General features: G+C 36.2%; 1 protein-coding gene across 1 annotated transcript in view; it reads right to left on the bottom strand.

Annotated features, from left to right (window-relative positions):
- Nucleotides 1-27,849, bottom strand: part of ADAMTS19 (ADAM metallopeptidase with thrombospondin type 1 motif 19) — a 264,349-nt gene that overhangs the window by 153,956 nt on the left and 82,544 nt on the right. The window contains exon 7 of the mRNA XM_047778552.1: nt 25,162-25,205. Within this exon, the coding sequence (XP_047634508.1) occupies nt 25,162-25,205 (44 nt within the window). The remainder of the gene's footprint in view (nt 1-25,161; nt 25,206-27,849) is intronic.

Here is a 27,849-nt window from a genome sequence, read left to right as displayed (position 1 = left end):
ATGGCACAAAGTAGATGCTTAACCTATTATTGTTCACTGACAATGTTGTGTAAGTGCGTAGTGAGCACAAGCTGCACTTCCAGATGCTTATAGTGAAAACAACTCTTAAAAATACAAGAAGAGGGAGTTCCCGTCGTGGCACAGTGGTTAATGAACCCGACTGGGAACCATGAGGTTGCGGGTTCGGTCCCTGCCCTTGCTCAGTGGGTTAACGATCCGGCGTTGCCGTGAGCTGTGGTGTAGGTTACAGACGCGGCTCGGATCCCGCGTTGCTGTGGCTCTGGCGTAGGCCGGTGGCTACAGCTCTGATTGGACCCCTAGCCTGGGAACCTCCATATGCCGTGGGAGCGGCCCAAGAAATGGCAAAAAGACAAAAAAAAAAAAAAAAACTACAAGAAGAACTTGAGGGAGTTTTCTAAATTAAGACAGTTTGTGCTTCCCAAAGTTATACTCAGCACATTTTAACATGGATATATAGTGTTTAATAGCACCATTAAAACACTTTCTAATATAAACAAAGTTCCATAATTAAAACAAAGCTTTAACAGTAAAGGATCTTGAGAAGAGAAACACCTTAAGAATAACTGCTCTTCATAACTCCTTAAGAATTATGTATCCCAGTCTTATCGCTACAACATGTCTTGCCAAAACAGAAATATAGTGTCTGATTTATGTCCTGGCCAGTGTCTAATAATAAGATATACACAAGCAGCCAAGACTAAAACAAGATAAGCTCAGCCTTGTTTTTATTATAAATTGAGGAAAGAGATCAATTTCCTATCAGGAATTCATTCCTATTCAAAAATGCACAGACTGAGCACCTGGGATGCTAAATCACTATGCAATATGTTGAGGACACAGACAAGTGTGAAGCAAGATCCTTGACCCAAGGAGATTGGAAGGAGAGGCCGTAAACGGAATGCAATTTATATGAAAAGTTATACTGAAGTCCACCAAGGGGACAGACTAGGAGGTCTAAAGGTGAAAATTCATCAGGGTTCTGATGAATGGGTAGAGTTTGAACAGGGATGAAGGGAAGAGAGAATAACAAAGAGACAGGCTTCGATTTGGAAATTCTTAAACAATACATTGGAACACACTCACTAGCACCAGCAATAATTACCAGCTTTTAAAGAAGCTCTTTTGGTTATAAATTCATTTTTCTCTATCTGAGAATGCTCTCATTTTACCTTCATGTACCCTGACCATCCTTCTCTTCAGTATTTCAAAAAGGTATGCCATTCTCCTGGCTTTCATGATTTGCCACCAGAAATCTGCTGTCCTTAGCATCATTGTTCCCCGAAAAATAAAAGGCTGTTTTTCTCTGTCATTTTTTTGTTGACTTGAGCTTTCATTGTTTGATTGTAATATCTCTGGCTTTGATATCTCTGGCTTCAAGTATCTCTTGTTTAGAATTTACTTGGCTTCTTGAACCTGATGGTTTAAATCTTTTGCCAAATTTGAGAAGTCTTCAGTCATATTTCTTCTTTTTGTTGATTTGTGCAACCCATGACAACTGCTTTGATATTTCCCACAGATCCCTGAGGCTCTGTTCATATTTTTTCCCAATCTTCCTGTCTCTCTAGTGCTCATACTAAATGATTTCTTCTGATGTGACCTTAAGTTCACTGACTCCTTTTCTCCATCTTTGTTATTCTACCACTCAGTATATCCAGAGAAAGTTTTTGTTGGTTATTCCTTTCTTAATTCTAATATTTACACTCATATATTCTATTTCTTTGCTAAAACTTTCCCTCTTTCTATTCATTTCAGGAATGTTTGCACTTACTTACTGGAACTTTTTTCCCAAAGCCGCACCCACAGCATAGGGAAATTTCAGGGCCAGGTTTCAAACCTGTGCCACAGCAGTGACCTGAGCCACAGCAGTGACAGTGCTGGATCCTTAACTCTCTGAACCATCGGGGAACTCCTGGAACATCTTTATAATTCATATTTTGGTCTTTGTCAGATAATTCTAAAATCTGTGCCATCTCAGAGTAGGAATTTGTTGAGCGTCTATTCCCATGCAAATTGACATTTTTCCTATTTTTTTTTTAAAGACAGTGTAATTCTGAATTATATCCTGGACATTTTGAACAATACACTATGAAATGCCCAGTCTTATTTTAATCCTACAAAGAATGGGATCATTTTTAAAAAATTTTTTAGCATAAAATCAACCTAGTTGGGTTTAAGACATAACTTCCAAATGTCTAAGACTTCCTTGGGCTTTGGTTCCGCTGTCAAATTTTCATTGTCAATTTTCAAAGCCTTTTCATTGCTATTCAAATTTAGGCTATGTGTGTCTGGGACTGAGACAGCTCAATGGCTCAGCAGCTCATTTCTCAAAGAAATTTTAGGGTCCTATTCACACATATAAAATTTAGAGGTGAGCAAAGGAGTTGATAAACAATTGCATGGACTTACTTTTCCCAGCTGCTCCCTCTCTATTACCTCCCTGGTACCTTCCACATCCCTGTGGTTCTCATTTCAGTCCTGCTTCCAGAAAGTTTGGGCTTGAGTTACCTCACCAAGCTGTGTACTTTTCATAACTGTATCTGATTCTAGGTCTGAGTAATAGGACAGAGACAAAAAACAGTGGAGTTCACCTTGCCCTTTTGGAATAAAAACTCTGCAGGTCAGAAAGGAAGGTTCATCTCAGATTTTTCTTATTTTTATTGCTGTCACTGCTGTCCCCACTGCCACTAGCACAGGACTGCTTGGCAGACAGGCCAGGAGAAAAATGTGGACAGTGTTTTTTTAAGGGGGGGATTTTCCTCACTTTCTCAGCATGAGGGGACCTTCCGGGGGTCCTTGATTGACTGATTGATTGATTGATTGATTTCTTTTTGTCTTTTTAGGGTCCTCTCATGGCATATGGAAGTTCCCAGGCTAGGGGTCAAATCAGAACTGCAGTTCCCAGCCTACACCACAGTCACAGCAACACTGGATCCTTCACCCACTGACCAAGGCCAGGGATCAAACCCATGTCCTTATTGATACCACTGAGCCACACTCCCCTGTCCTTGATTTAAACTAGAGGTTTTTCCCGTGAGTTCTCTCTATGCGTGCCCTAATGACCACTCTAAGTTTAGGAAGAGAGAGAGAAAAATAATAAACTCATTGCTGGTTTGGTGGTATTTCAAATTCTTGTCTTCTTCCCAATCTGCTACTATTTATTTTTTTAAATCCTCCAATAGCTGTTTCACGCGCCCATGTTTAACAGCTGCATTAAACGAAAGAGAAGGGTGGAGTATATTTACTCCAGTGTACCTTCAACTACACAGTTTCTTCTCGGCAAAAAGACAGTAAGAACTAGCATCTTGTAGGTTAAAGAAAATTACCTATGGAAGTTTATTATTTTTGCAATGCAAATAAAGCATCTTAATAATACCAATATTTTCCATTGTCATTACCATTCCAACCACTTGAGAACCAGAATTGGGAAGAGGACGGCAAATCAAAGTGACAACTCTGCTGGATCACTACATTATTTAAGTATTAAAGACATAAACCCTTGTAATATCAGGAAAAGCATTTTCTTCTGTGGGAGTTTATGGAGTTTCTATATGTTTGCCATGAAAAAAACGATACTCTCTAGTGTCTAGAACCTAATATACTTTGAGGCACAGAATAGGTGCTCCAAAATATTAGAGAAAACTGAAAAAAAAACATAAAGAGAGATAGACAGAGGAGTGGAAAGGCGATCATCTGAAATGAACCAATAAAAATAGAGTAAGAAGGGAGTTACCATCATGGCGCAGGGGAAACAAATCCAACTAGGAACGATGAGGTTGCGGGTTTGATTCCTGGCCTTGCAGAGTGGGTTAAGGACCCGGCGTTGCCATGAGCTGTGGTGTAGGTCTCAAACACGGCTCGGATCTAGCATTGCTGTGGCTCTGGTGTAGGCTGGCAGCAACAGCTCCGAGTAGACCCTTAGCCTGGGAACCTCCATATACTTTGCGTGCGGCCCTATAAAGACAAAAAGGACAAAAAAAGACAAAAAAAAAGAGTAAAAAGGACAAAGAAGCACACTTCAAATAATCTTTTTTTTTTTTTGGTCTCTTTTTTTGTCTTTCTAGGGCTGCACCTGTGGTATATGGAAGTTCCCAGACCAGGGGTCTAACCAGAGCTATAGTCACCCATCTATGCCATAGCAACTGGGGATCCGAGCCGCATCTGCGACCTACACCACAGCTCGTGGCAACGCCATATCCTTAACCCACTGAGCGAGGCCGGGGATCGAACCCACATTCTCATGGATGCTAGCTGGGTTCATTAACTGCTGAACTACGGCAGGAACTCCCACATAATCTTCTACGTGTGTTCCTGACCTTTCGGACATCAGACTTTAGAACATGATGAAGATAATCTTCCTTTTTATATCTGTTACGTCTGAGACTCAGACCAGTATAATGTACCAATAATCAATGCTTTGTGGCCATCTGAACTGAAAGAAAGCACGGCTGAGACAAATGGTGTAAAACCAACTTCCAATATATACAGCAAATGCTCTAATGTTTATTCCCAGTAAGTTTATTAATGGAAGATTAAATAACTATCTAAATTATAAAAATAATATTATAGCTTAAGATTTCAGAAATACATATTTTTTACCATACACTTTACAATTCTGATTTAGTATGTAAGTTTCACATACATAGTATGTTAGTTTTACATAGTTTAGTATGAAAAACTACATCTTAAATACGTTCACTAACAACAGAGTAACCACACAGGTAGTTTGGCTGGGGCATCTCATTTTATGCTTTTGTCCAAGCATAATTATTAACCATGTCTCCTGTAACTTTTCAAAGTGTCTTAGTATGAATTATTACATGATCATCATATCAAAAGATGACCATGATAGGCCTTTTTATTGCAAAGCTAGAGTCATACCCTGGCTCAGGCTGACTCTCTTGGGTTTTCTTACTTTCAGTGCTAGAGATCCAAAGTTTGGTGCATTTTCCTGTATTTTGAGTTGATGCCACCCATTTTACTTCCTTTGACACCAGTTTTCCCACCTCTTTTTTTCTGCTTCACAGGACAAGTGATCATACCCATTTCACTCTAGTGTGCCTTTTTTCATCAATGATAAGCAAAAGAAAAGACATATTATATGTGCAGAACTTGCAAAGAATATAGGAATGTAGTAAATCCTAACAAAATCCTCTTGAATTCCTATCACTGTTCTACTGTCCCATCGGGTATGATAAGCGGAAATCTCTTTGAATCTCTCCTTTAAACTCTATTCTTTAAAGAGCATTTTCTTTTTTCTTATTCACAGAGGGCCATAAACTATACTTTGCTCTAAGACAGTCTCATTTTTACCCCAGGATATAAACATCAGTTGATGTATAATAATATGCATCCTCTAGTCTTAACGCATTGGTTTCCTCTTGCTGCATTGTCCACTTGAGTAATGTTATTACTGAGAGTAACTCTCATTTATTAGCGCATAATTCTAAAGTTCTAACCCTCATTTACTACCATGTAGGTCTGAAGTATGGGATGGCTTGACTGGGTTCTCTGCTGAGGGGCTTACAGGGGCAAAATCAAGAGGCCATTCAAGCTGGACTCTTAATCTAAAGGCTCTGGGTATAGAACTACCATATAACCCAGCAATCCCACTCCTGGGCATATACCAGACAAAACTTTCCTTGAAAAAGACACATGCACCCATATGTTCAGTGCAGCACTATTCACAATAGCCAAGACGTGGAAACAACCTAAATGTCCACTGACAAATGAATGGATCAAGAAGATGTGGTATACATACACAATGGAATACTACTCAGCCATAAAAAAGAACAAAATAATGCCATTTGCAGCAACATGGATGGAAATAGAGACTCTCATACTAAGTGAAGTAAGTCAGAAAGAGAAAGACAAATACCATATGATATTACTTACATCTGGAATCTAATATACGGCACAAACAAACCTTCCCACAGAGAAAATCATGGACTTGGAGAACAGACTTGTGGTTGCCAAGGGGGAGGGGGAGGAAGTGGGATGCCTGGGAATTTGGGGTTAAGAGATGCAAACTAGTACATTTGGAGTGGATAAGCAATGAGATCCTGCTCTATAGCCCTGGGAATTATGTCTAGTCACTTATGAGGGAGCATGATAATGTAAGAGAAAGAATGTATATATGTATGTGTGACTGGATCAACTTACTGTACAGTAGAAAATTGACAGAACACTGTAGATCAGCTATGATGGAAAAAATAAAAATCATTTTAAAAAAAGAAAAATAAAGTGAGTTTCATATTAAAAAAAAAAAAAAGGCTCTGGGAAAGCTTCCATAGCCATTCAGGTTGTTGACATGATTCAGTTCCTTGTCTCTACTTTAAAGGGAGAATGTAAAGGTCAAATCTCCATTTCTTAAGGTTAAGTGAAGGACTGTAAAATCCCCCCCTAGGAGTACCCAGATTAGCGAATGACTGAATAATGAGGGTACAGAAATCTTGGGAGTTCACCTTTAGAATTGTGTCTACCACACTAAATATATTACACCTGCATTTCTGAGAATCCACATTAAATACTGAGCAGCACTTCACAACATACCTCACATAAATACAATGACTTGGTATCCAAACATGGCACTGGTTTATATAAAATTATATATATTTTAGGCTGATGCATTCTTTAATATACTAATCTCTAAGGTACATTTCCCATTGGGTTGAGTGGCAAGAACCCCCTTTCAACTCTGAATCTACCACAGAGCTTGACGTGAGACTTTGAGCATGGTAAATACTCAATAAATGGATCTGACTCCCTTAAGATTTAATTACACTACTAATTCATTTGGAAAGTAAGAGTTATAGAGAAAAATTTAAGTTTATTGTTTTCCTACTCCAAAGGATTGCCAGTTTCAAAATACTGAATATTAAACTATTATGATTTTTCAGTAGAAAATATAGTTTTAACTAAAAGGATATTAAAGTAGGGAGATGATCTCAATAATTTCTTTGAGTATTTTCAGTCTCTGAAATTCTCTGTGCCTTAGGTGCTTCAGGGCAAGAGAAAATGTCACAACTGATGTCTAACAAAAATTAAACAACTTTAAAAAATTGGCTTGACCTCTTCTTCTCACTCAATAAAAATGATTACTTCTGCTGAAATGTGGTTTGGAGAATGTACTGGGGTTTGGAAAGCAAAGTGTGTAGTGATTCTCACATGGACAATGTCAATATAAAAGGGTTATTTAGGAGTTCTCTGTGGCTCAGCACGTTAAGGATACAGCATAGTCAGTGCAGTGGCTTGGGTCGCTGCTGTGGTGTAGATTGAATCCATGATCTGGGAATTGCCACATGCCATGGAGGGGGCATGCCACATGCCCCAAAAAAGGGGGCTGGTTATTTAGGTATGTTTCAATCACTGAGTATGTTTCTTTTTTGATGCTTGTTTCCTAGGTGGTCTAAATGCCTGTTTGACAATTTATAAATACATAAAATCAGAATTGTTCAGAAGTGTGCAGAAGAATAAATTATGATTACAACCTGAAAGACAGGAGAAAGTTTATTAATAATACTGAAGCAAGAGATGCAGGGAGCTCCAAAGGCATCCCAGAACTGGAAATCTGGGGGTAACAAATGCACAACCTCTCTTATCAACATTCACTAGAAAACATTCATAGCTGGAAACTCGTATTTATCAACATGCACATGTGTTGGGTCTAAGTATTTACCAATTTTCTATACTATAAATATAAACGGTTTGATAAAACACACACATACATGCATCTACCATGACCAATGACCGCCACCATGATTATCAATCATTGCCAGGTTATGGCAGAATTTCTCAGAGTGTTCTGCAGAATTCCGAGCTGCCAAAGTATCTCTTCAGTGGCTCTTCTATTTTTCAAGAGGTCCACAAAGTCAGAACAGGCAACATTTGCACTAACGGTGCTAAAGCAATGGTAGGAAAAACTGCCTTCACTGTCAGTCATTTTATTTTTCACTGACACTCATTCCCAGGAAGAAAAATGGCAAATACACTTTAAAATGGCTTGGTGAGGGAGTTCCCATCATGGCTCAGTAGTAACGAACCCAGCTGGCATCCATGGGGGATGTGGGTTCAATCCCTGACCTAGCTCAGTGGGTTAAGAATCCGATGTTGCCATGAGCTGGGGTGTAGGTCACAGACACGGCTCTGATCTTGCATTCTGTGGCTGTGGCATAGGAATTTCCAGTTCCCTAGCCTGGGAACTTCCATATACCACAGGTGTGGCCCTAAAAGTCTAAAAATAAATAAATAAATAAATAAATAAAATGTCTCAGATGAAGCAGCAATACGTAATGATTTTATTAGATTCAAACACTTGAGTATATACATTTTTAAATATTTTATATAACAAACCAACAGAATGGGAGAAAATCTTTGCAAATGATGCAATGGACAAGGGCCTAAATTCCAAAATATGCAAGTAACTCATACAATTCAACAACAAAACAAACCACCCAGCCAAAAAATGGGCAGAAGACCTAAAGAGACATTTCTCCAATGAAGACATGCAGATAGACAATAGGCACATGAAAAGATGCTCAACATCATTAATTATTAGAGAAATGCAAATCAAAACTACATTGAAGTACCACCTCACACCAGTTAGAATGGCCATCATGAGCATGTCTACAAATAACAAATGTCATAGAGGGTGTGCAGAAGAGGGAATCCTCCTTTACTCTTAATGGGAATGTAAATTGGCACTATGGAAAACAATATAGAACTACCATATGATACAGCAATCCCACTCCTGGGCATATATCAGGCAAAATTACAATTCAAAGAGATACATGCACCTGTACATTCATTGCAGCACCATGCACATAGCCAAGACATGGAAACACCTAAATGTCTATCAACAGATGAATAGGTTAAGATGTGGAAGAGTACTCAATAGAATACTACCCAGCCATAAAAAAAGAATAAAATACTGTGTTTGCTGCAACATGGATGGAACTAAGATTCTTATATTAAGTCAAGTCAGAAAGAGAAAGACAAATACCACATGATATCACTTACATGTGGACTCTAAAATATGGCACAAATGAACCTATCTACAAAACAGAAATAGACTCACATTGAGAACAGACTTGCAGCTGCCAAGGTGGGGGAGTTGGATGGATGGGAAGTTTGGGGTTGGTAGATGCAAACTCTTACATTTAGAATGGATAAGCAATAAAGTCCTACTGTACAGCACAAAGAACTATATCTTATCTCTTGGGATAGAACATGATGGAAGATAGTATGAGAAAAAGAATGTGTGTGTGCGTGTGTGTGTATGTGCCTGGGTCACTATGCTATACAGCAGAAATTGACCCAACAATGTAAATCAACTGTACTTTAATAAAAACGGAAGTATACATAAAGCATTTCTGCTGCAGACTAAAATAGCATGAGGTCTCTAAGAAAAGCACTTCGAGATTGTCTGAGTTTTGAGCTGAACTCACTGTACTTTTCACTGAACACCATTAAAGAATGGCTGACAGACAAACAATGGTTATTCAGATTTGGGAATTTGGCTGACACTACCCTAAAATGAACAAAGTAAGACTGTCATTCCAAGGAAACCCATTGACAGCACTTGTTTTATGCCAATGATAAATTCACTTTTGAGTGAAATAGAAATACTGGAAAACTTTTATCTACCATCGTACACTTGGCAGCCTCTCAAAACTTAAAACACTTTTGATGTGCTCAATGGTGGTATTAACAAATATGAGATTTGATATATAAATAGTATTTATATATGTACACTATAAAATGTATATAGTTTAAAAATATTATATATATATTATATAGACATACACAGGTGCACGCGTGCACACACACACACACACATACATAGTATGGTGAAATAAGCTGACATTTAGAAGATTTGCCTAATTCAGTGAGCCAACGTTTTCCAACTGACCAATCACTGATGCTCTAAAAAGCCATGTATGGTTAAAGCACTCAAAGTGTGAGGTATACTAACAGCTACCAAAGTAAGAGAGTATAAACATTTACTGATATGTGTTCTCATTCTATGTTGCCACAATTCACTATTAAGACACTACCACTGAATTTTAGTGTACTTTCAAATAAGAATATCCATAAAAATCTCAAACTACTCATCCATTTTCCAACTACACCTCTTTATGAGGCCAGATTTTCCTCAAACACTTAAACCAAAATAACAAATAGCAACCCCTTACATGCAGAAGCTGATGTAAGATCCGTGTTGCATTCTATGAGCCAGATATAAAGAGATTTGCAAAAATATAAAACAAATTCATGTCTTCTCACTGTTTTTGTTTGTAATAAGGCATATAGTTTTGATAAAAAGCATATTCTTTATGCAAACATTGGATGCATTATTTTAAATTAATTTAAATATTTGTATAGTTTCTCAGTTTTAATTTCTAATATGTGACAACTGATAAATATTACATACATTAAAAAAACCCTTTGGGATCTTCAATAACTTCCAAGAGTGTAAAAGGATGCCAAGACCAAAAACTTTGAGGTTTACTACCTTAGAGCATATAGACAATTTAAGCATCTATAGTACAGCTTCTAGAATTATTTAAAAAAAAAAAAAACTTGTGGGGGGTCATCACACACATAGAACCAATTCCCCAAATCAGTACCATAGCACACGTGAATGTCAATGAGGAAGTGGATTATGTGACCAAGTATAGTTGCAGCATGCATAAAAATATGGACAATGATGCTTTAAAAGTTTTTTTTCTTGAGATCCATTTCTAGCATAAATGCTAGAGTAAAAACACCAAAAATCCTCTTAAATGCAAGGCTTGGTATAAAAGTGAGGAAAACACTCCCATGAGCCTAAAGAAACAAGACAAGAAAATGCAGAGTTTTGAGCTAGCATGGATGGGCTTGGCTGCCTGTGTGTATCTGCCAAACTCAAATCCAAAGACATTCAGCTTTAGCCAGCACATTGAGACAACAATATTGCCTCATCAGCCAACCTAGAAGGGAAGATGTTAATCTATCACTATTTGTAGATGACATGATATTACATACAGAAAATCCTAAAGACTTCACCAAAAAACTTTAGAATAATGATAAATCAATTCCATAAAGTTCCAGGTTTCAAAATTAACATACAGAAGTTTGTTACATTAATATATAGTAATAACAATCAGAGAAAAGAAAGCAATCCTATTTACAATCTCATCAGAAAGAATAAAATAATCTCTTCAGAAAGAGATAATTTCAATGAAAGAAGTGAAAGACTTGTACTTTGAAAACTATAAGACATTGAAGAAAGATATTTAAGATGACACAAAATAGAAAGATACAATGTGCTCATGGATAGGAAGAATCAATATCATGAAAATGTCCATAAAATCAAAAGCAATCTACAAATTTAATGCAATCCCTATCAAAAATGCTCATAGCATTTTTCACAGAGCTAGAAAAAACAATCCCAAAATTTATATGAAACAACAAAAGACCCTGAATAGGCAAAACAATCTTAAGAAAGAAGGACAGTATTACACTTCCTGATTTCAAACTATATTACAAAGCTATAGTAATCACAACAGTATAGTACGGGCATAAAAACAGACACATGGATCAATGGAACAGAACAGAAAGCCCAGAAATGGGGCCATACTTTTACGATCAGTTTATCTGTAACAAAAGAGGCAGGAATATACAAGAGGGAAAGACAGTCTCTTCAATAGGCAGTGTTGGGAAACCTGGATAGCTACATGCAAAAGAATGAAACTGGATCACTTTCTTAACACCACATATGAAAATATACTAAAAAAAAAAAAAGACCAAAAACTTAAATGCAAGACGTGAAACCATAAAACGCCTACAAGAAAACATAGGCACTAAAAGGCTTTGACTTTTTTTTTGAATCTGTCCTTTCAGGCAAAGGAAATAAAAGCAAAAATAAACAAATGAGATCACATCAAACTAAAAAAGGCTTTGCATTCCTTCACTAGCAGTGAAGGAAACAGTTAACAAAGTGAAAAGGCAATCTACTGAGGAGAAGATATGCTCAAATGATACATCTAATAAGAGGTTAATATCCAAAATACACAAAGAACCAATACGACACATTGTTTTTTTAAAATCTGATTTTAACATGGACAGAGAAAACGAGTAGACATTTTTCCCAAAGAAGACATACAAAAGGTGACTATCACTAGTCATCAGAGAAATGCAAATCAAAACCACAATGAGATATCATCTCACAGCAGTCAGAATGGCTATTACCAAAGGACAACAAATAACAAGCACAGTCAAGGATATGAAGAAAAGGGTACTCTCATCCGCTGCCCTTTTACAGCCATTATGGAAAACAGTATGAACATTTCTCAAAAAATTAAATGTAAAACTACCATAAGATCCAGCCATTCCATTCATGGTATTATTCTGAAAGAAAGAAAACCTCTAATTTAAAAAATATATATGAACCTCATTATTTACTGTAGCATTATTTGCAACAGCCAAAATAGGGAAGCAACCCAAGGGTCCATCAATAAATGAATGGAATAAGAAAATGTGATATATATATATGTACATACACACATACTTATATATACACACTATGTATACATAATGGAATATTACTCAGACAGAAAAAGAAGGAAATCCTGCCATTTATGACAACACAGATGAACCTGGAGGGTACTGTGCTAAGTGAAATAAACTGGGCAAAGACAGACAAACACCATATGATTTCACTTAGGTGTATAATCAAAAACCAAAAGACCAAACATAAATAAAACAGAACCAGACTCACAGATACAAATATCCAGTTGTAAAATTACGAGATGTAATGCACTCCATAGGGAATATAGTCAATAATATTGTAATAACTTTGTATAGTGACAGATTTATTGTGGTGATCATTTTATAATGAATAAAAATATCCAAATCGCTATGTTGTACACCTGAAACTAATATAAAACTCTAAGTCAACTGTACTTCAATAAAAAACTTCATTTTATTAATATACAAAAAAGACAGTGCCTTGGGAGATTTCTGAAGGTAAAGTCTTGGAACTGAAACTTCTACGTAAAGCTTTCTCTATATAACATATAGGGGAGGGGATACCATCTCCTTTTCCCTCAACACAAACTGCTAAGTGAAAGGGAAGGTTAGAAAAACAAACTACTCCTTGGCAAAAGTTAATGGCATAAAAACTTGTCTACTTTGACCCAGACTCTTTTTTCCCAAATAAATAAATACATAAATAACATTTTAAAAATGTCTCTGAGAATATTCAGAAATCTAACTTACATTACCTGTAAGGTACAAGAATACTAACCCAAGAAATTCACTTAGATACCTTGAGGGGCGCTCCCGTCATGGCTCAGTGCTTAATGAACCCGACTGGTGTCCATGTGCACACAGGTTTGATCCCTGGTCCTCCCCAGTGGGTTAAGGATCTGGGGTTGCAGTGAGCTGTGGTGTAGGTCGCAGACGCAGCTCGGATCCTGCCTTGCTGTGGCTGTGGTGTAGGCTGGCAGGTGTAGCTCTGATTCAACCCCTAGCCTGGGAATTTCCATATGCCATGTGTGTAGCCCTAAAAAGACTAAAGGTATTTCTGAATAAAAATCGTATCTTGAGAGAGGCACCCTCTTCTACAGGCCATACAGTACTCCCTCAGATAAAAGTAGTCTCAAGAAATAAGAGCTCAAATGCAAAATTATATAACCTAGGAGTGACAAGTCACCATGAACAGGATTCAGCAAAATGAGACTAGAACCACAAGAACTTCAACAATAGAATTCTTAATTGGTGACTGTTTAAAATACACTTTAAATGATTTTGACCTAAAAGAAGGGATTGAAAACACGAGAGGGAATGTCCTAGCAGATATTGAAAAAGGTTAAATGGAATGTCTGGACACAAGGGTCACTGAAATTTTAAAAAAATAGCATATTAAGAAAAGAGGATTTCCCACTGTGGCTCAGTGGGTTAAGAACCCAAATAGTGTCCATGAAGATGCAGGTGTGATCCCTGGCCTTGCTCACTGGATTAAGGATCTGGCATTGCAACAAGCTGCAGCACAACCCATAGATGTGGTTTGGACCTGGCATTGCTGTGGCTGTGGCATAGGTAGGCTGGCAGCTGCAGCTCCGATATGACTTCTAGCTTTGGACCTTCCATATGCTGCAGATGTATCCATAAGAAGAAAAAAGAAAATAGAAAATTAATATAAGTTGAGAAATACTGCAAAAAAGTTACCTGGAACACAGCATAGAAAGACAGGGATAGATATAAAGATAGAACAAGAGGTATGTAAACCAGAACAAGAAGTTGCAATATAACTTTGCTAGGATGTAGAAAGAATGGGAGTAATTAACTATATGTGAAGAGGTATTATTAAGAGAATTCTACAAAACAAAAAAGCTGAATCTTCAGATTCAGGAAGCATGATGAACATAAAGTGACAAAAAAATAAATCAGAAACTAGACATTTTGGATGGATGGATGATGGATGGATGCATGGGTGATGGCAGGCAGGCAAAGTGGAAGAAAGGAGGGAAGGTTGGGAGGGAGCACATTTACCACTGTGCGGGCACAGAACAAGAAATATGAAAAGATAGTAAAGCCAGGTAGATCTCATGAAAAGGAGTTCCAAATGATGGCTGAATTCTCAAGGGCAGCAATGAATGCCAGAAGGCAGGTGAACTAGATCTACAATGTGCTGAAATGGAAACAAAATCAAACAATGAATCTTCAATATTAGGATTCTATACCCAGTTAAAATACCTTTCAAGAATGACAATGAAACTAAAACACTTTCGGACCAAGAAAAACTTAAAGGTTTGCCACCAGCGGACCATTCCTAAAGGAAATTCTAACATCACTTCAGTCAGCAGGAGTGTATGATCAGAAAAAAGTTCTGACTTGTAAGAAAGAATGAATAACTAATACATGTATAAATATGTAGAGAAATCTAATTAAGCATTGGCTATAGAAACATCTTGTGAGGTTTAGAAATTAAATGTTAAAAAACAATACCCTATAATCAAGGCAGGGAGTATGAAGTATTCTAAGGACCACGTATTCCCGAGAGAGGAAAAAAGCTTTAGACTTTGATAAATTATGTATGCATATTTAAATTTCTAACTGTATCTTCTCAGGCTCAGAACTGCTGAGTTCTCATCCTCTGAAAATGAACTGAAAATGAAAATGCTGAAATTCTTCATAGCTTGAAGCTTTATATTTTATCATTTCTATGCTCTTCTACCAGATATTTCCCAGTTTAACACCACACTGTGGTTTCTTCAAAGACTGATCAATTAATTTATTCTTGATTGATGACTACCAATGTTCTATTACATGCCTCTAGTGCACATAGGTTTCTCTTAGGTATATGCCTAAGAATAGAATTAATGGTCACAGGTTTTAGTAGATTCTGCCAAAAAGTTTCTAAAATGGTTATACCAACTTACATTCTTTCCAGAAGCGTAAAGGTGTTCCATAGATTCACAGCCTTCCCACCACTTGATAATGTCAGATTTTTAATTTTATCGATCTCATTGGTAGAAATCTTTCTATCTGAATGTATGTTTCCCCTGTTACTAATGATATTGATATCATTTCTTTTTTTTTTTAAGTTTATCCTTGATGTATTCTCTTCTAAAAATGGTTGTTAACTTTTTTACCCTACATTAGTCCCATGTTATCCATCAGGGGTATGTTCTAAGACCCCCAGTGGATACCTGAAATCACAAATAATAGCAAAGCAAAACCCCCAGTGGATACCTGAAATCACAAATAATAGCAAAGCAAAACCCTGGATGATGGGAACAACTCTATTTAGCATGTCTATCTGCCTGTTTGTTTTTTACTCACTGATCTATAGAGGTTGTTTTTATACTCTGGGTTTTAATACTTTGCTGGTTACATATGCTGCAATTATTCTGTATCGCTAATTCCAAGATTCACATTGTGATATGTCTTAAAATAATGTTTTACAACTATAATTCACCATACTTTTTCTCTTTAGAAAAAAGACTCATAAAATGTCATGTTTTAAAATCAGTGACAATGAAGGTACCTTAAAATCCATGAACTATGGTACTTTCTCCCTGATAGAAGCTTGTTTCCCCCCCACCCCCGGTTTCAACATGATATCTTATGATAGACAGAACTTATTAATACTGTTGAATTAAGCATTTCCTTTATGATTAGCATTTTGTGTCCTTTTTTAAGAAATATGCTTCTACCTCAAAAATAGAAAATTATATTTCTATATTTTTTTTTCTAAATTAAACAAATTTAAACCACATGGAATTCCACTTTCAACTTCTCTCATTTTTCAATTTAAACCATATGGAATCCCGTTTCAACTTTTCTCCATTTGAATGACTATCTTAATATCATGTTTCTCCTCTCCCAGTGTTTGGCCTTAATTAGCATTTCCCAAATATGGGGCAACTGCATTGTCCTATTTATATTATACCATATATTAACACCTGATAGAGCAGATTCCTCTTCCATAATCCTTCTTCAAATGTCTCTTGGTAATTCCTAGGCCTATGCTCCTCCATATAATATTTAGAATCAGCCTGTCAATTTTTCTCCACAACTTCCATTAGAGTTTTTATAAAAATATGGTGTAATAACATATTAACTTGAAGGAAATGGACATTTTCAGCATTTTAATCTTCTGGATCATAAATAGTGATTATCTTCTCATTGAGTTAGGTCTTCTTCACTGAACTGCAAGACAGCTCAATACTTTGCTCCCTATGTCTTATGTATTTGTTCTCAGATATATTCCAAGTAATTTTATTTTTTATATATTTAATATAATTTTTAAACTAAATGTGTCATTGCCAATTGCTGGTATATAAAATGCAAATGGGGGAGTTCCTGTTATGGCTCAGCAGTTAGAAACCTGACTAGTATCTGTGAGGATGTGGGTTTGATCTTTGGCCTCACTCAGTGGGTTAAGGGCCCCACAGTGCCATAAGCTGTGGTGTAGGTTGCAAGATGCAGCTCGGATCCCACATTACTGTGGCTGTGGTGCAGGCCGGTAGCTACAGCTTGGATTCACCCCCTAGCCTGGGAACTTCCATATGCCACAGGTGAGGCCCAAAAAATAAAAAAAAAATGCAATGGATTACTGAATACTGATTTGTTATTTACCTAGCTAGCTCTCCTGTTAATTTTAAAAATTTAATTCTATACTCTCAATTTTTTAAAAATGTAAACAATCATAATACTCACTTCATTTAAAAGTCTAAAATTTTAAATGCATTGTTGACTAGAAAGAATGATAATAGAGTCCCCTACTTTTTTATTTCAAAAGGGATGCTTTTAATGCTCTACTATTTTTAAAAACTATATTTATATATTTTTTGTAAATATTGTTAACCTGGTGAAACAAGTTCCTACTTTGTCCTATTTTGCCAAGAGTTTTCACCATGGATAGGTTTTGAACTGCCTGAAAGATATTTTCTTTATCCATTGTGGTGATCATATGGTGTTTATATTTAATTGGATTATACAGTTACATTTTAAGATTTTCTAATGTTAAGCTACCCTGAATTTCTGGAATAAATCTCAAATAAAATAACCTGGCTTGATTATTTTAAAAATACATTGTGAGATAATATCTGCTAATTTTTGGTTTAGAGTTCTTTCATTTATTGGGAAGAGTTTATTATTTTTCCTTCTCATACTGTCCACTTTAGGATTTGGGAAGAAATTTATATGGTTTTAATTCACCCCTTTCTAGTCTCTAAAATAGCTTGTATAATATTGGAGTGATCTGTTCTTTGGAATTTTAGTAGGAATCATCTGTGAAATCATCAGGGCTTGGCATTTACTTGGAAAGATTTTAAAGAACTGATTAGATTTCTTAAATTGTCAGTGGATGCTATAGGCTATTTTTTTGGTCTAGTTTTTCAGCTAGAAATAGTCAACTATAATTAATCATGTCTGTTAGTACAGTCCCAGTTTGTGGCTCTTTATATAAATTTATATATCTTGATCCAAATTATAATTGTTTCTCTAATCTCAAACTCTTCACCAGTTCTTAAATCTAACAGAACTGCTGACTCCACAGCCTAAAGATTTAAGAATATCATGTTTCCTTATCCTTTTTCTCTAAGTTATAGGAGGGGAAAATTGATTACTAGAAAGTGTATCACTTTTCCATTGCTGCTGTATCAAAACATTACAAATTTCATGGCTTAAAATGCCCAAACTTACAATCTTACAATTCTCTACACTGTAAATCTGACCCAGATCTCACTGGCTAAAATCAATGGATCACAAGGCTGTCTGTACTCCTTTCTTGAACTCTAGGAGAGAATCCGTTTCCTTGCCTTTTTCCAGGTTCTAGATATTTGTCTGGGGCCCCCTGCCTCTGTCTCAAAACCAGTAATAAGTTCAATCATTCTCACATCACAACTCTCTGGACCTTCCTTCAGCGATCCCATCCCTCTCTGCCTTGGAACTCATCTGTTTCTCTCTTCCTCTTTTAAGGACCTTGTGATTACACTGGGCACACCAGACTGCCAGCACAACCACCTCCCTATTTTAAAGTCAGATGATATGGAGCCATAGTTCTGCCTGCAAGCTTCATTTCCCTTTGCTATGAAACCTAACACATTCCCAGGTTCCAGTCCATTAAACATGGACATCTTTGGGGACCATTATTCCAGTAGTAATTGGGTCACTGCAAGTTGGGACTTACATCCAGAATTATACTTTATTTCTCCTTAATTTTAAGAATAGCATCATCATTCATTCAACCTAAGATTTAAAAATTTTTACTTAAACTATGATACAATTCTAGGAAGCCACTGATTACAAAATTAACCCCAATTTCAGGAATGTTAAAAGGGGAACACATATGTTTCAGAATTGATACTTTGTTGATTAGAACATTTAATATTATCTTTTTTCTCCCAGTATCTATACCTTACTCATTTGCCTAACTAAAACAACAGGAAAGAGTGAGGTTGAGGGAATGGTAAAAAAGCTTTTAATTTTTATCCTATACATAGCTTTTCAAAAATAATCTTAACAAATAAATACAACTTATCAACTGAAGCATGTTTACAATATTCCATAAGAGTGATATAGCCTGGTTCATTGAAAATGCACAGACCGCTTGTATCACCAAATTAACAAAATATCCTATTGTTTCAAAGTTAAAATGCTGGTAAATAAGAGTTATTTCCAAGATTATATTTGCCATTTCTTTATATATTTTAATTTACACAGTTTTATTTAAAAACTTCATTCAAAGCTATGTTTCTCACTGTCAGTTTTCTAGTTGTGTTGTCTTAAATTATACAAATGCATCATGTTATAAGGAAAGCTGATTCTCATTATAGTAACATCTGAGGTAGAGGCTGGCACCATGTGGCTTGTACTAACAATGATGCTGGGCAAATCTGTAACCTCTCTGCAGGGAGTAAAAGGATGTGATAGAAACTATGCCTACTCAGTACCAATTAAAAACTAGCTGCCTCTGTGAATTCCGTAACATATTCATTTTAAAGGTGAGAAATTCAAACTTTCAAGGTGTTAAATAATATGCCCACATTCCTGTGGGTAATAAACAGCAGAGCACTGATTTAAATCTAGGTGTCTGACTTGGAAATTCACGCTCTGTACAGTTTCAGAGTTTCTTCATCTGTAAAGTAGTAATGACAACAGAACTAGAGAGTTTAGACATTTTTTAATGGTTGGCATTTTTTAGCAGTAAAGTATTTTTTTTATTTTTTTACTACTCAAATAAATTTATCACATCTGTAGTTGTGTAATGGTCATCACAATCCAATTTCACAGGATTTCCATCCCGCAGCCCAAGCACATCCCCCCACCCACCAAACTGTCTCCTCCGGAGACCGTAAGTGTTTCCATGTCTGCAAGTCAGCATCTGTTCTGCAAAGAAGTTCATCCTGTCCTTTTTTCGGATTCCACATGTCAGTGAAAGCATTTGATGTTGGTGTCTCATTGTATGGCTGACTTCACTTAGCATGATAATTTCTAGGTCCATCCATGTTGCTAAAAATACCGGTATTTCGTTCTTTCTAATGGCTGAGTAATATTCCATTGTGTATATGTACCACATCTTCTGGATCCACTTCTCTGTCGATGGACATGTAAGTTGTTTCCATGTCTTGGCTATTGCAAATAGGGCTGCAATGAACATCAGAGTACATGTGTCTTTGCGAGTCATGGTTTTCTCTGGATAGATGCCGAGGAGTGGGATTGCTGGATCAAATGGGAGTTCTATTTTTAGTTTTCTGAGGAATCTCCATACTGCTTTCCACAGTGGTTGCACCAATTTACAATCCCACTAACAGTGTACTAGGGTTCCCTTTTCTCCACACCCTCTCCAGCACTTACTGTTTGTAGACTTTTTGATGATGGCCATTCTGGCTGGTGAAAGGTGATACCTCATAGTGGTTTTGATTCGCATTTCTCTAATGATGAATGATGTTGAATATTGTTCATGCATTTTTTGGTCATCTAAATGTCTTCTTTGGAGAACTGTCTCTCTAGATCTTCTGCCCATTTTTTGATGGGGTTGTTTGGTTTTTTTTTTTTTTGGTATTGAGCTGCAGAAGATGTTTATAAATTTTGGGAATTAGTCCCTTGTCATTTGCTTCATGTGCAAATATTTTCTTCCATTCTGTGGGTTGTCTTTTTGTTTTGGTTAGAGCTCCCCTTGATGTGCAGAAACTTTGAAGTTTAATTAAGTCCCATTTGTTTATTTTTGTTTTTATTGTCATTACTCTAGGAGGTGGATCTGAGAAGATATTGCTGTGGTTTAAGTCGGAGGGTGTTTGGCCTGTTTTCCACTAAGAGTTTTATAGTATCCAGTCTTATATCTAGGTCTTTAATCCATTTTGAGTTTATTTTTGTGTATGGTGTTAGGGAGTGTTCTAATTTCATTCTTTCACATGTGGCTGTCCAGTTTTCCCAGCACCACTTATTGAAGGGGCTGTCTTTTCTCCATTATATATTCTTGCCTCTTTTGTCATAGATTAGTTGGCTGTAGGTGTGTAGGTTGAATTCTGGGCTTTCTATCCTGTTCCACTGATTTATATTTCTGTCTCTGTGCCATTACCATATGGTTTTGATGACTGTAGCTTTGTAGTATAGTCTGAAGTGAAGGAGCGTGATTCCTCCAGCTCCATTTTTTTTCAGGATGGCTTTGGCTATTCTGGGTCTTTTGTGCTTCCACACAAACTTTAAGATATTTTGTTCTGGTTCTGTGAAAAGTGTCCTTGGTAGCATTGAATCTGTAGATTGCCTTGGGCAGTAGAGTCATTTTGATAATATTGATTCTTCTAATCCAAGAGCATGGTATATCTTTCCATCTGTTTGCATCATCTTTGAGTTCATTCATCAGTGTCTTACAGTTTTTGGAGTACATATCTTCTGTCTCCTTAGGTAGGTTTATTCCTAAGTATTTTATTCTTTTTGAGGAAGTGGTAAATGGGATTGTTTTCCTAATTTCTCTTTCTGGTCTTTCGTTGTTGGTGTATAGAAATGCCATCGATTTCTGTGTATTAATTTTGTATCCTGCGACTTTGCCAAATTCACTGATAAGCTCTAACATTTTTCTGGTAACATCTTCAGGATTTTCTAGCTATAGCAGCATGTCATCTGCAAACAGTGATAGTTTTACGTCTCCATTTCCAATTTGGATTCCTTTTATTTCTTTTTCTTCTCTAACTGCCATGGCTAGGACTTCCAAAACTATGTTGACTAATAGTGGCAAGAGCAGACATTCTTGTCTTATTCCTGATATCAGTGGGAATTATTTCAGCTTTTCAGCACTGAGAATGATGTTAGCTATGGATTTGTTGTATATGGCTGAGGTAGGTTCCCTCTATGCCCACATTCTGAAGGGTTTTTGAAGAAGATTTTGAAGAAATTCAATGAAAATGTCCATGAAAGTGTTGCTCCATTTACAATACATAGTTTAAGTATCACCACTGCTTTTAAAACACAGGCATTTCTTGCCATTTACAATTCAAGTTAACCTAAATTCAAAATTTTAACTGCTTTCCTCGCCCCTCACTAGGAACAGGAAAAACCGTCATGGTAAAGTAACCATTCATCCCCATGTTATTCAAACTAATAGATATTAAATCTACCTCATCCTCCTTCCTCTCTTTCATTATAGTATCCAGTGTGAAACGGACTGACTTTACATCAGTAATACATGAACTTAAGAAAGGTATCTGAAAATTCATCCGAACTTAAGAAAGGTGTTTGAAAATACAACCCATAATGTTATATGAGGAGATTTAAAAATGTGTGTCAATAGATATCTTATTGATTTAAGCCCTAAATCTCTTTTGTTTTGTTATACTAGATATTGAGAGCTGTGCAGATGACCAGCAGGATACACATGCTTATTTAATTTTGAGGACAAATTGCAAACCAGTTTACCCGCACTCTCTTAATAAGAATGGAAATTATTACTACTGCCCTATATTCTTCTTTCTTATATATATGGATATCAGGGCAGATCTTTGCTTAGGCTGAAAGTTACAGAAGTAAAACCTATAAGTTGGCTTAAATAATAAGGATATTTACTGGCTTACAGATTCAGGAGCCCAAAGGTTATACTGCGTCCAGGTTGGAGGATGCAGTGATTCAACAACATCATGGAGGAGAAAGGCGCTTTTCCTCCCTCTATTCTGCAACATATGACTTCAGATTCACCCAAAGGCTGGTGTGCTTTATGATGATAGTGATCAGGGCTACAAGTTTTGTGCAGTGGGGACAAATATGACCAAGATTCAACCATGAAAAATATTCTCTTCTTCACCTTCATGAGACAGACAGACAAACAGAAAGAGGTAACAGGTCACATGTTCCAACCATGCCAATGCCAAATGCTAACTGGTTTAGGCCTGAGGTCCTAAAACCATCCCATCAATAAGCCTGGACGATTCATGACCCATCAGTAGAGGAGGATCATTTTCCACCTGGCATCACAACTGCACAGTGGGGGGGGATGTGCATGAGTGATGGGGTGGCAACCACAATGCCTATTTTTCACAAATGTCCTTATCAACGTTACCAATATATACGTCACTAGGTATAAGCATATTTAGTGTGAAAGGAAGCTTTTTTTGGTGTGTGTGTGTGAGAACATGGATTGTGATGAAGAGACTACTCTTCTGACTTGGTTGTTAAAGGTTTTCATTTAATGGCCACCAATGAAATATCTCAGATTTTTGCTCCGCTCAAGGCTAAACATGTAAAACAATCCTCATCTCTTATTTGCGATGAGAAAAAGAAGTGCTCTAAGATGCAGAGGGGAAAACTAGGATTTAGGGATGCCAGCTGAGACCTTGAGAATCTAAGCTTTCAGAAACAATGACATCTCAGGAAGGGCACTGGACTTGCACATATTATGCTGTAATATTTAAAACCAATTTGTATCAATCTCTTAATAGCCAAGATGGACAGAGTTGCCAACTGATTTCATCATTTTCCCACCGAATGATACATACTCTAATTGTCCCAACATATCAAGCTACTTCATTACTCAAAGATGCTCGAACCCAGAAAATGCTTCAGAGACTGAGTGTACATGATTTTGCAAGATATAAAAACAGAGTCTTAGTCAAAAAGATTGGTTTGCCTCACATTGGTAACTGCTTCCTTAGTCTATGCTATAAAGAGTGGTTTGTGTTCATAATTATGGAAAGTACTATCAGAATTGTTGATTTCTCTCAGATCCTCTAAGAAGGCAAGAAGTTGATTTGTCTATATTAAAAGAAGGTTTTCGGGCCAACGTAGCTGTTTAAGTAGAGGAGAAGGGTAATTATTTTGAGATAAGCTTTATTGGTAATCGAGTGCTTCCATGGTTAGATTGATTAAAACCATGTATCCAGATTTAATCTCTGGAGATGCAGGGAAAAGCGAAAAACACTTCAGGAAAAAATAAGTTAGTTAACATTAGGAGATCATCCTGAAATCAAATCAGCTTTTTGTTAAGTGACCAGCTCTTTTTACACTTAGAGTCCTCTTTGAACCAGATATCATCTGCTTCGTACTATAATCATAACTATTTTCTACTTATAATCTCAGGTTTAATCAAGTGAGGAGGATGGTGTAACAGAAATAGTTAGAATTATTTTCTTAAGTACCCATAACCCTTTATTCTGTTTTATGCCACTTTTTTTAACTCTTCACCTCACAAAGAATATATGACACCTCAAATATGGTTAAGTTAAAATACTTATTACCCTATTGATATGAACCCAACATGACTCTTTTTTTTTTTTTTTTGGGCTACACCTGTGGCAGATAAGTTCCCAGGTCAGGGACTGAAACTGAGTCACAGCAGTGACCCAAGTCACAACAGTGACAATGCTGGATTCTAAACTGCTAAGCCACCAGGAACTTCCCAGATCATGACTCCTAAACATACCTTACCAATAATCCAATAACACTTAATTAAAACTATACATATATAGTTAATGTCTTAAAACTATATACATATATATATAAAGGTTTATAGTTTTATCTATCTATACCTTCAACCTATTGAGATAGGTAAATGTATATACATGCATTTATATTGGCATAAATGTGGCCATTCTCTCAAAATTAAAAACTGTGATTCATTAATTCTATTGGCTATGTGGTTATGTTTTAAGGATTTTTAGATAACCAGGACAAAACACAGAAAATTTACTGCTTTATGTATAGAAAAATCTTCATTAGTTGGGCAAATTAGACTGAATTTCTTTCACACAGCCTGCAAAAAACTTAAAATCTATATAACTCAAAAACAAAGTAACCTGAAAAAGGTCATTCCTACTGGAATTAACATATTTAGCCTCAGTTTACCAAGAGTAATAAAATTTTATTGAGTTCATGTTTGTATTTCTGGGGAAAAATACAAAAAAGAACTCATGATATTCTTAAAGAATTCTTTAAACTTTTCTCCAATACATAGTACCTATATGCCTTCAAGCTACTTCATTAATAATTGAATTGCAGACAAATGATCAAACACATACATTTAAAATATATATCTCTCTGAAATAGTTCATTGAAATATTTCCTTGAAAATAGCACTTTCAAATTTTTTCTCTATTTAAATGAAGAATGTGTTCCAGGTCCCCAGAACTCCTCCAAAGTGTAAAAATTTTTACATACACTTACCAACAGTATCACATGGTTCATCTTTGTGTACACAGAAATCTTTCCTAGAAAGAAACATAGAAAATGTTACACAGATAGAGAATGTGACTCCTTTTTAAATAGTTTTATGAATAACTGAACCACACCCTTTATCTCCAAGAATTTAAGAAAACTGGAAATAAGACTGATTATTTTTGTTCGTTTTTGTTCTCTAGGGCTGCACCCATGGCATATGGAAGTTCCCAGGCTAGGGGTCGAATGGGAGCTACAGCTGCTGGCCTCCACCACAGCCACAGCAACTCAGGATCTGAGCCATGTCTGCAACCTACACCGCAGCTCACGGGAACGCCAGATCCTTAACCCACTGAGCGAGGCCAGGGATTGAACCAGCAACCTCATGGTTACTAGGCGGGTTCATTAATCACTGACCCATGACGGGAACTCCAAATTAACTAATTTTTAATTTTAAGAAAAAAATTAATTTCTGTAATTTTTACCTGACATAACTCTGAAACATTTTGTTCTAGTTCATACACAGTATTTCAAAAAGATTCACCTTGTATTGAATTTTATGGTATTTCATTTCTCTTTATTTTTTTTAATTACTCAAATGAATTTATCACATCTGTAGTTGTATAATGATCATCACAATCCAATTTCACAGGATTTCCATCCCACAACCCAAGCACATCCCCCTACCCCCCAAACTGTCTCCTGCAGAGACCGTAAGTTTTTCAAAGTCTATGAGTCAGCATCTATTACAAAAAAAATCAAGTGTGGAGGCATGGCTTTCTGTCTGAAAAATATAGTATCTCTATTTCACATGACACAAAAAATCATTTCCAGATTGAAGATTTAAATGTAAGAAATACAATTAAAAATAGCATAATGTTTTATATCATAAGATTGGCAAAACTTTTAAAAGACTGACAATAATTTTAACAAGGGCATGAGGAAATTAGTATTTTTACTTAGGCGGGCTCTCACTATGCATAAAATCGTATAATTTTGTCTTTATTTAACTACAACATCTTGGAGAGCATTCCCTAACAACTTACGAGCTTTAAAGGCAAAGCATACAAAGGCAAAACTTGTCATCTACCTTTTATTGTGACCTTAGGCAACTTAGTTAGCATTCTTGTGCCTCAGTCACCTCATCTGAAAAATAGAGGTCATAACATCTATTTATCAAATAGACTTACTGTCCAGGTTGGATGATTTAACACATACAAAACATTTAAAATAAGGTTTACTATGTGCTTTGAATGAGTTAACACATATAAAGCATTTAAAACAATGCCAGGCACATCATATTAACTCCATATGATGCTATATAACTTGAACTCCATCTCAAGTCATGGAGTTCCACTGTGGCTCAGTGGAAACAAATCTATCATCCATGAGGATGCAGGTTCCATCCCTGGCCTTGCTTAGTGGGTTAAGGATCTGGCATCGCCTTGAGTGTGGTGTACGTCACAGATGCAGCTGGATCCTGCACTGCTGTGGCTGTGGGCAGCTACAGCTCCAATTCAACCCCTAGCCTGGGAACCTCTACATGCCGCGGTAGCGGCCCTAGAAAAGACAAAAAAATAAAATAAAATAAAAAATATAAAAGACAAAAAAATTAAATTAAATTTAAAAAAAAGCTCTCAAGTCAGTTGATGTTTCTGCTTTTTTTGCTGTTGCTGTTGCTTCTATTCTTGCACTGTAATTTAAACAAATTCCTATTAATGAGCAGTTCGGTTCTATAAAATTTTTATTTTTACAAAAATACAACAATTTTTGTGTGTGTGAAAGAGAAATGAAAAAACAAGCTTTTTTAATTCTTCTATTATAGCCATCTTAATGCCACTCCTAAAAGAAAAATAACTTTAACAATTAAGTGTTTCACCCCTTTCAATTTTCCCAATGATATTTGATAATTACAGTTACACTGATAATTACAATGGTCAGTTTCAACTCACATCTTGCTTGGCTCATCCAGCAGCACCTGTGATACATGCATAGTTCTGTAAATGTTCGGTGCATGTTTAAAATGTATGTGTATTCTCGGAGTTCTCACTGTGGCACAACAAAATCAATGGCTCAGTGGTGTTTCTGCAACACTCGGATGTAGATATGATCCCTGACCCAGCACAGTGGGTTAAGGATCCCACATCACTGAAGCAGTGTAGGTCAAAACTGTGGCTTGGATCTGATCCCTGACCCAGGAACTCCATGTGCCATGGGGCTGTCAAAAAATAAAGAAAAAAATATGTATATTCTCTGATAGTTTAGAGCAGAGCTAAATTTGTTCATTAGATCTAGCTATAACAAGCTCTGATACACAATTGCTTAATAGAATAAGAAAGTTTGAATTTATTTTTGTGTCTGTTACTGAGGAAGAGCTGTTACAATTCCATTGTTGTTATAAATTGGTTGATGTTTCCTTATGATTCAAATTTTTGCCCTGTTTAGACTGAAGCTAAGTTATCACTCTAAATTTTTATAATTTATTTTGAACTACTATTTTCATTACTGTGCAAAAATACTTGTCCCTTTTAATGTTTTCTGTGTTAAAATCTATTATATCTGATATTAACAGGTATTAATATACTGGTAATATATTAATATTCATTTGGAGTATCTTTTTCCTTTGTTTTGCTTTCACCTTCCTCTAATTCTCCTACAAATAGCATATGATCAAAACTGTAAAACCTAGTTACATAA

This window comes from Phacochoerus africanus, chromosome 4 (assembly GCF_016906955.1).
Source record: "Phacochoerus africanus isolate WHEZ1 chromosome 4, ROS_Pafr_v1, whole genome shotgun sequence".
Taxonomy (NCBI): domain Eukaryota; kingdom Metazoa; phylum Chordata; class Mammalia; order Artiodactyla; family Suidae; genus Phacochoerus; species Phacochoerus africanus.
The sequence above is the reverse complement of the archived record's forward strand: the minus strand, read 5'-3'. Positions and strand labels throughout refer to the sequence as shown.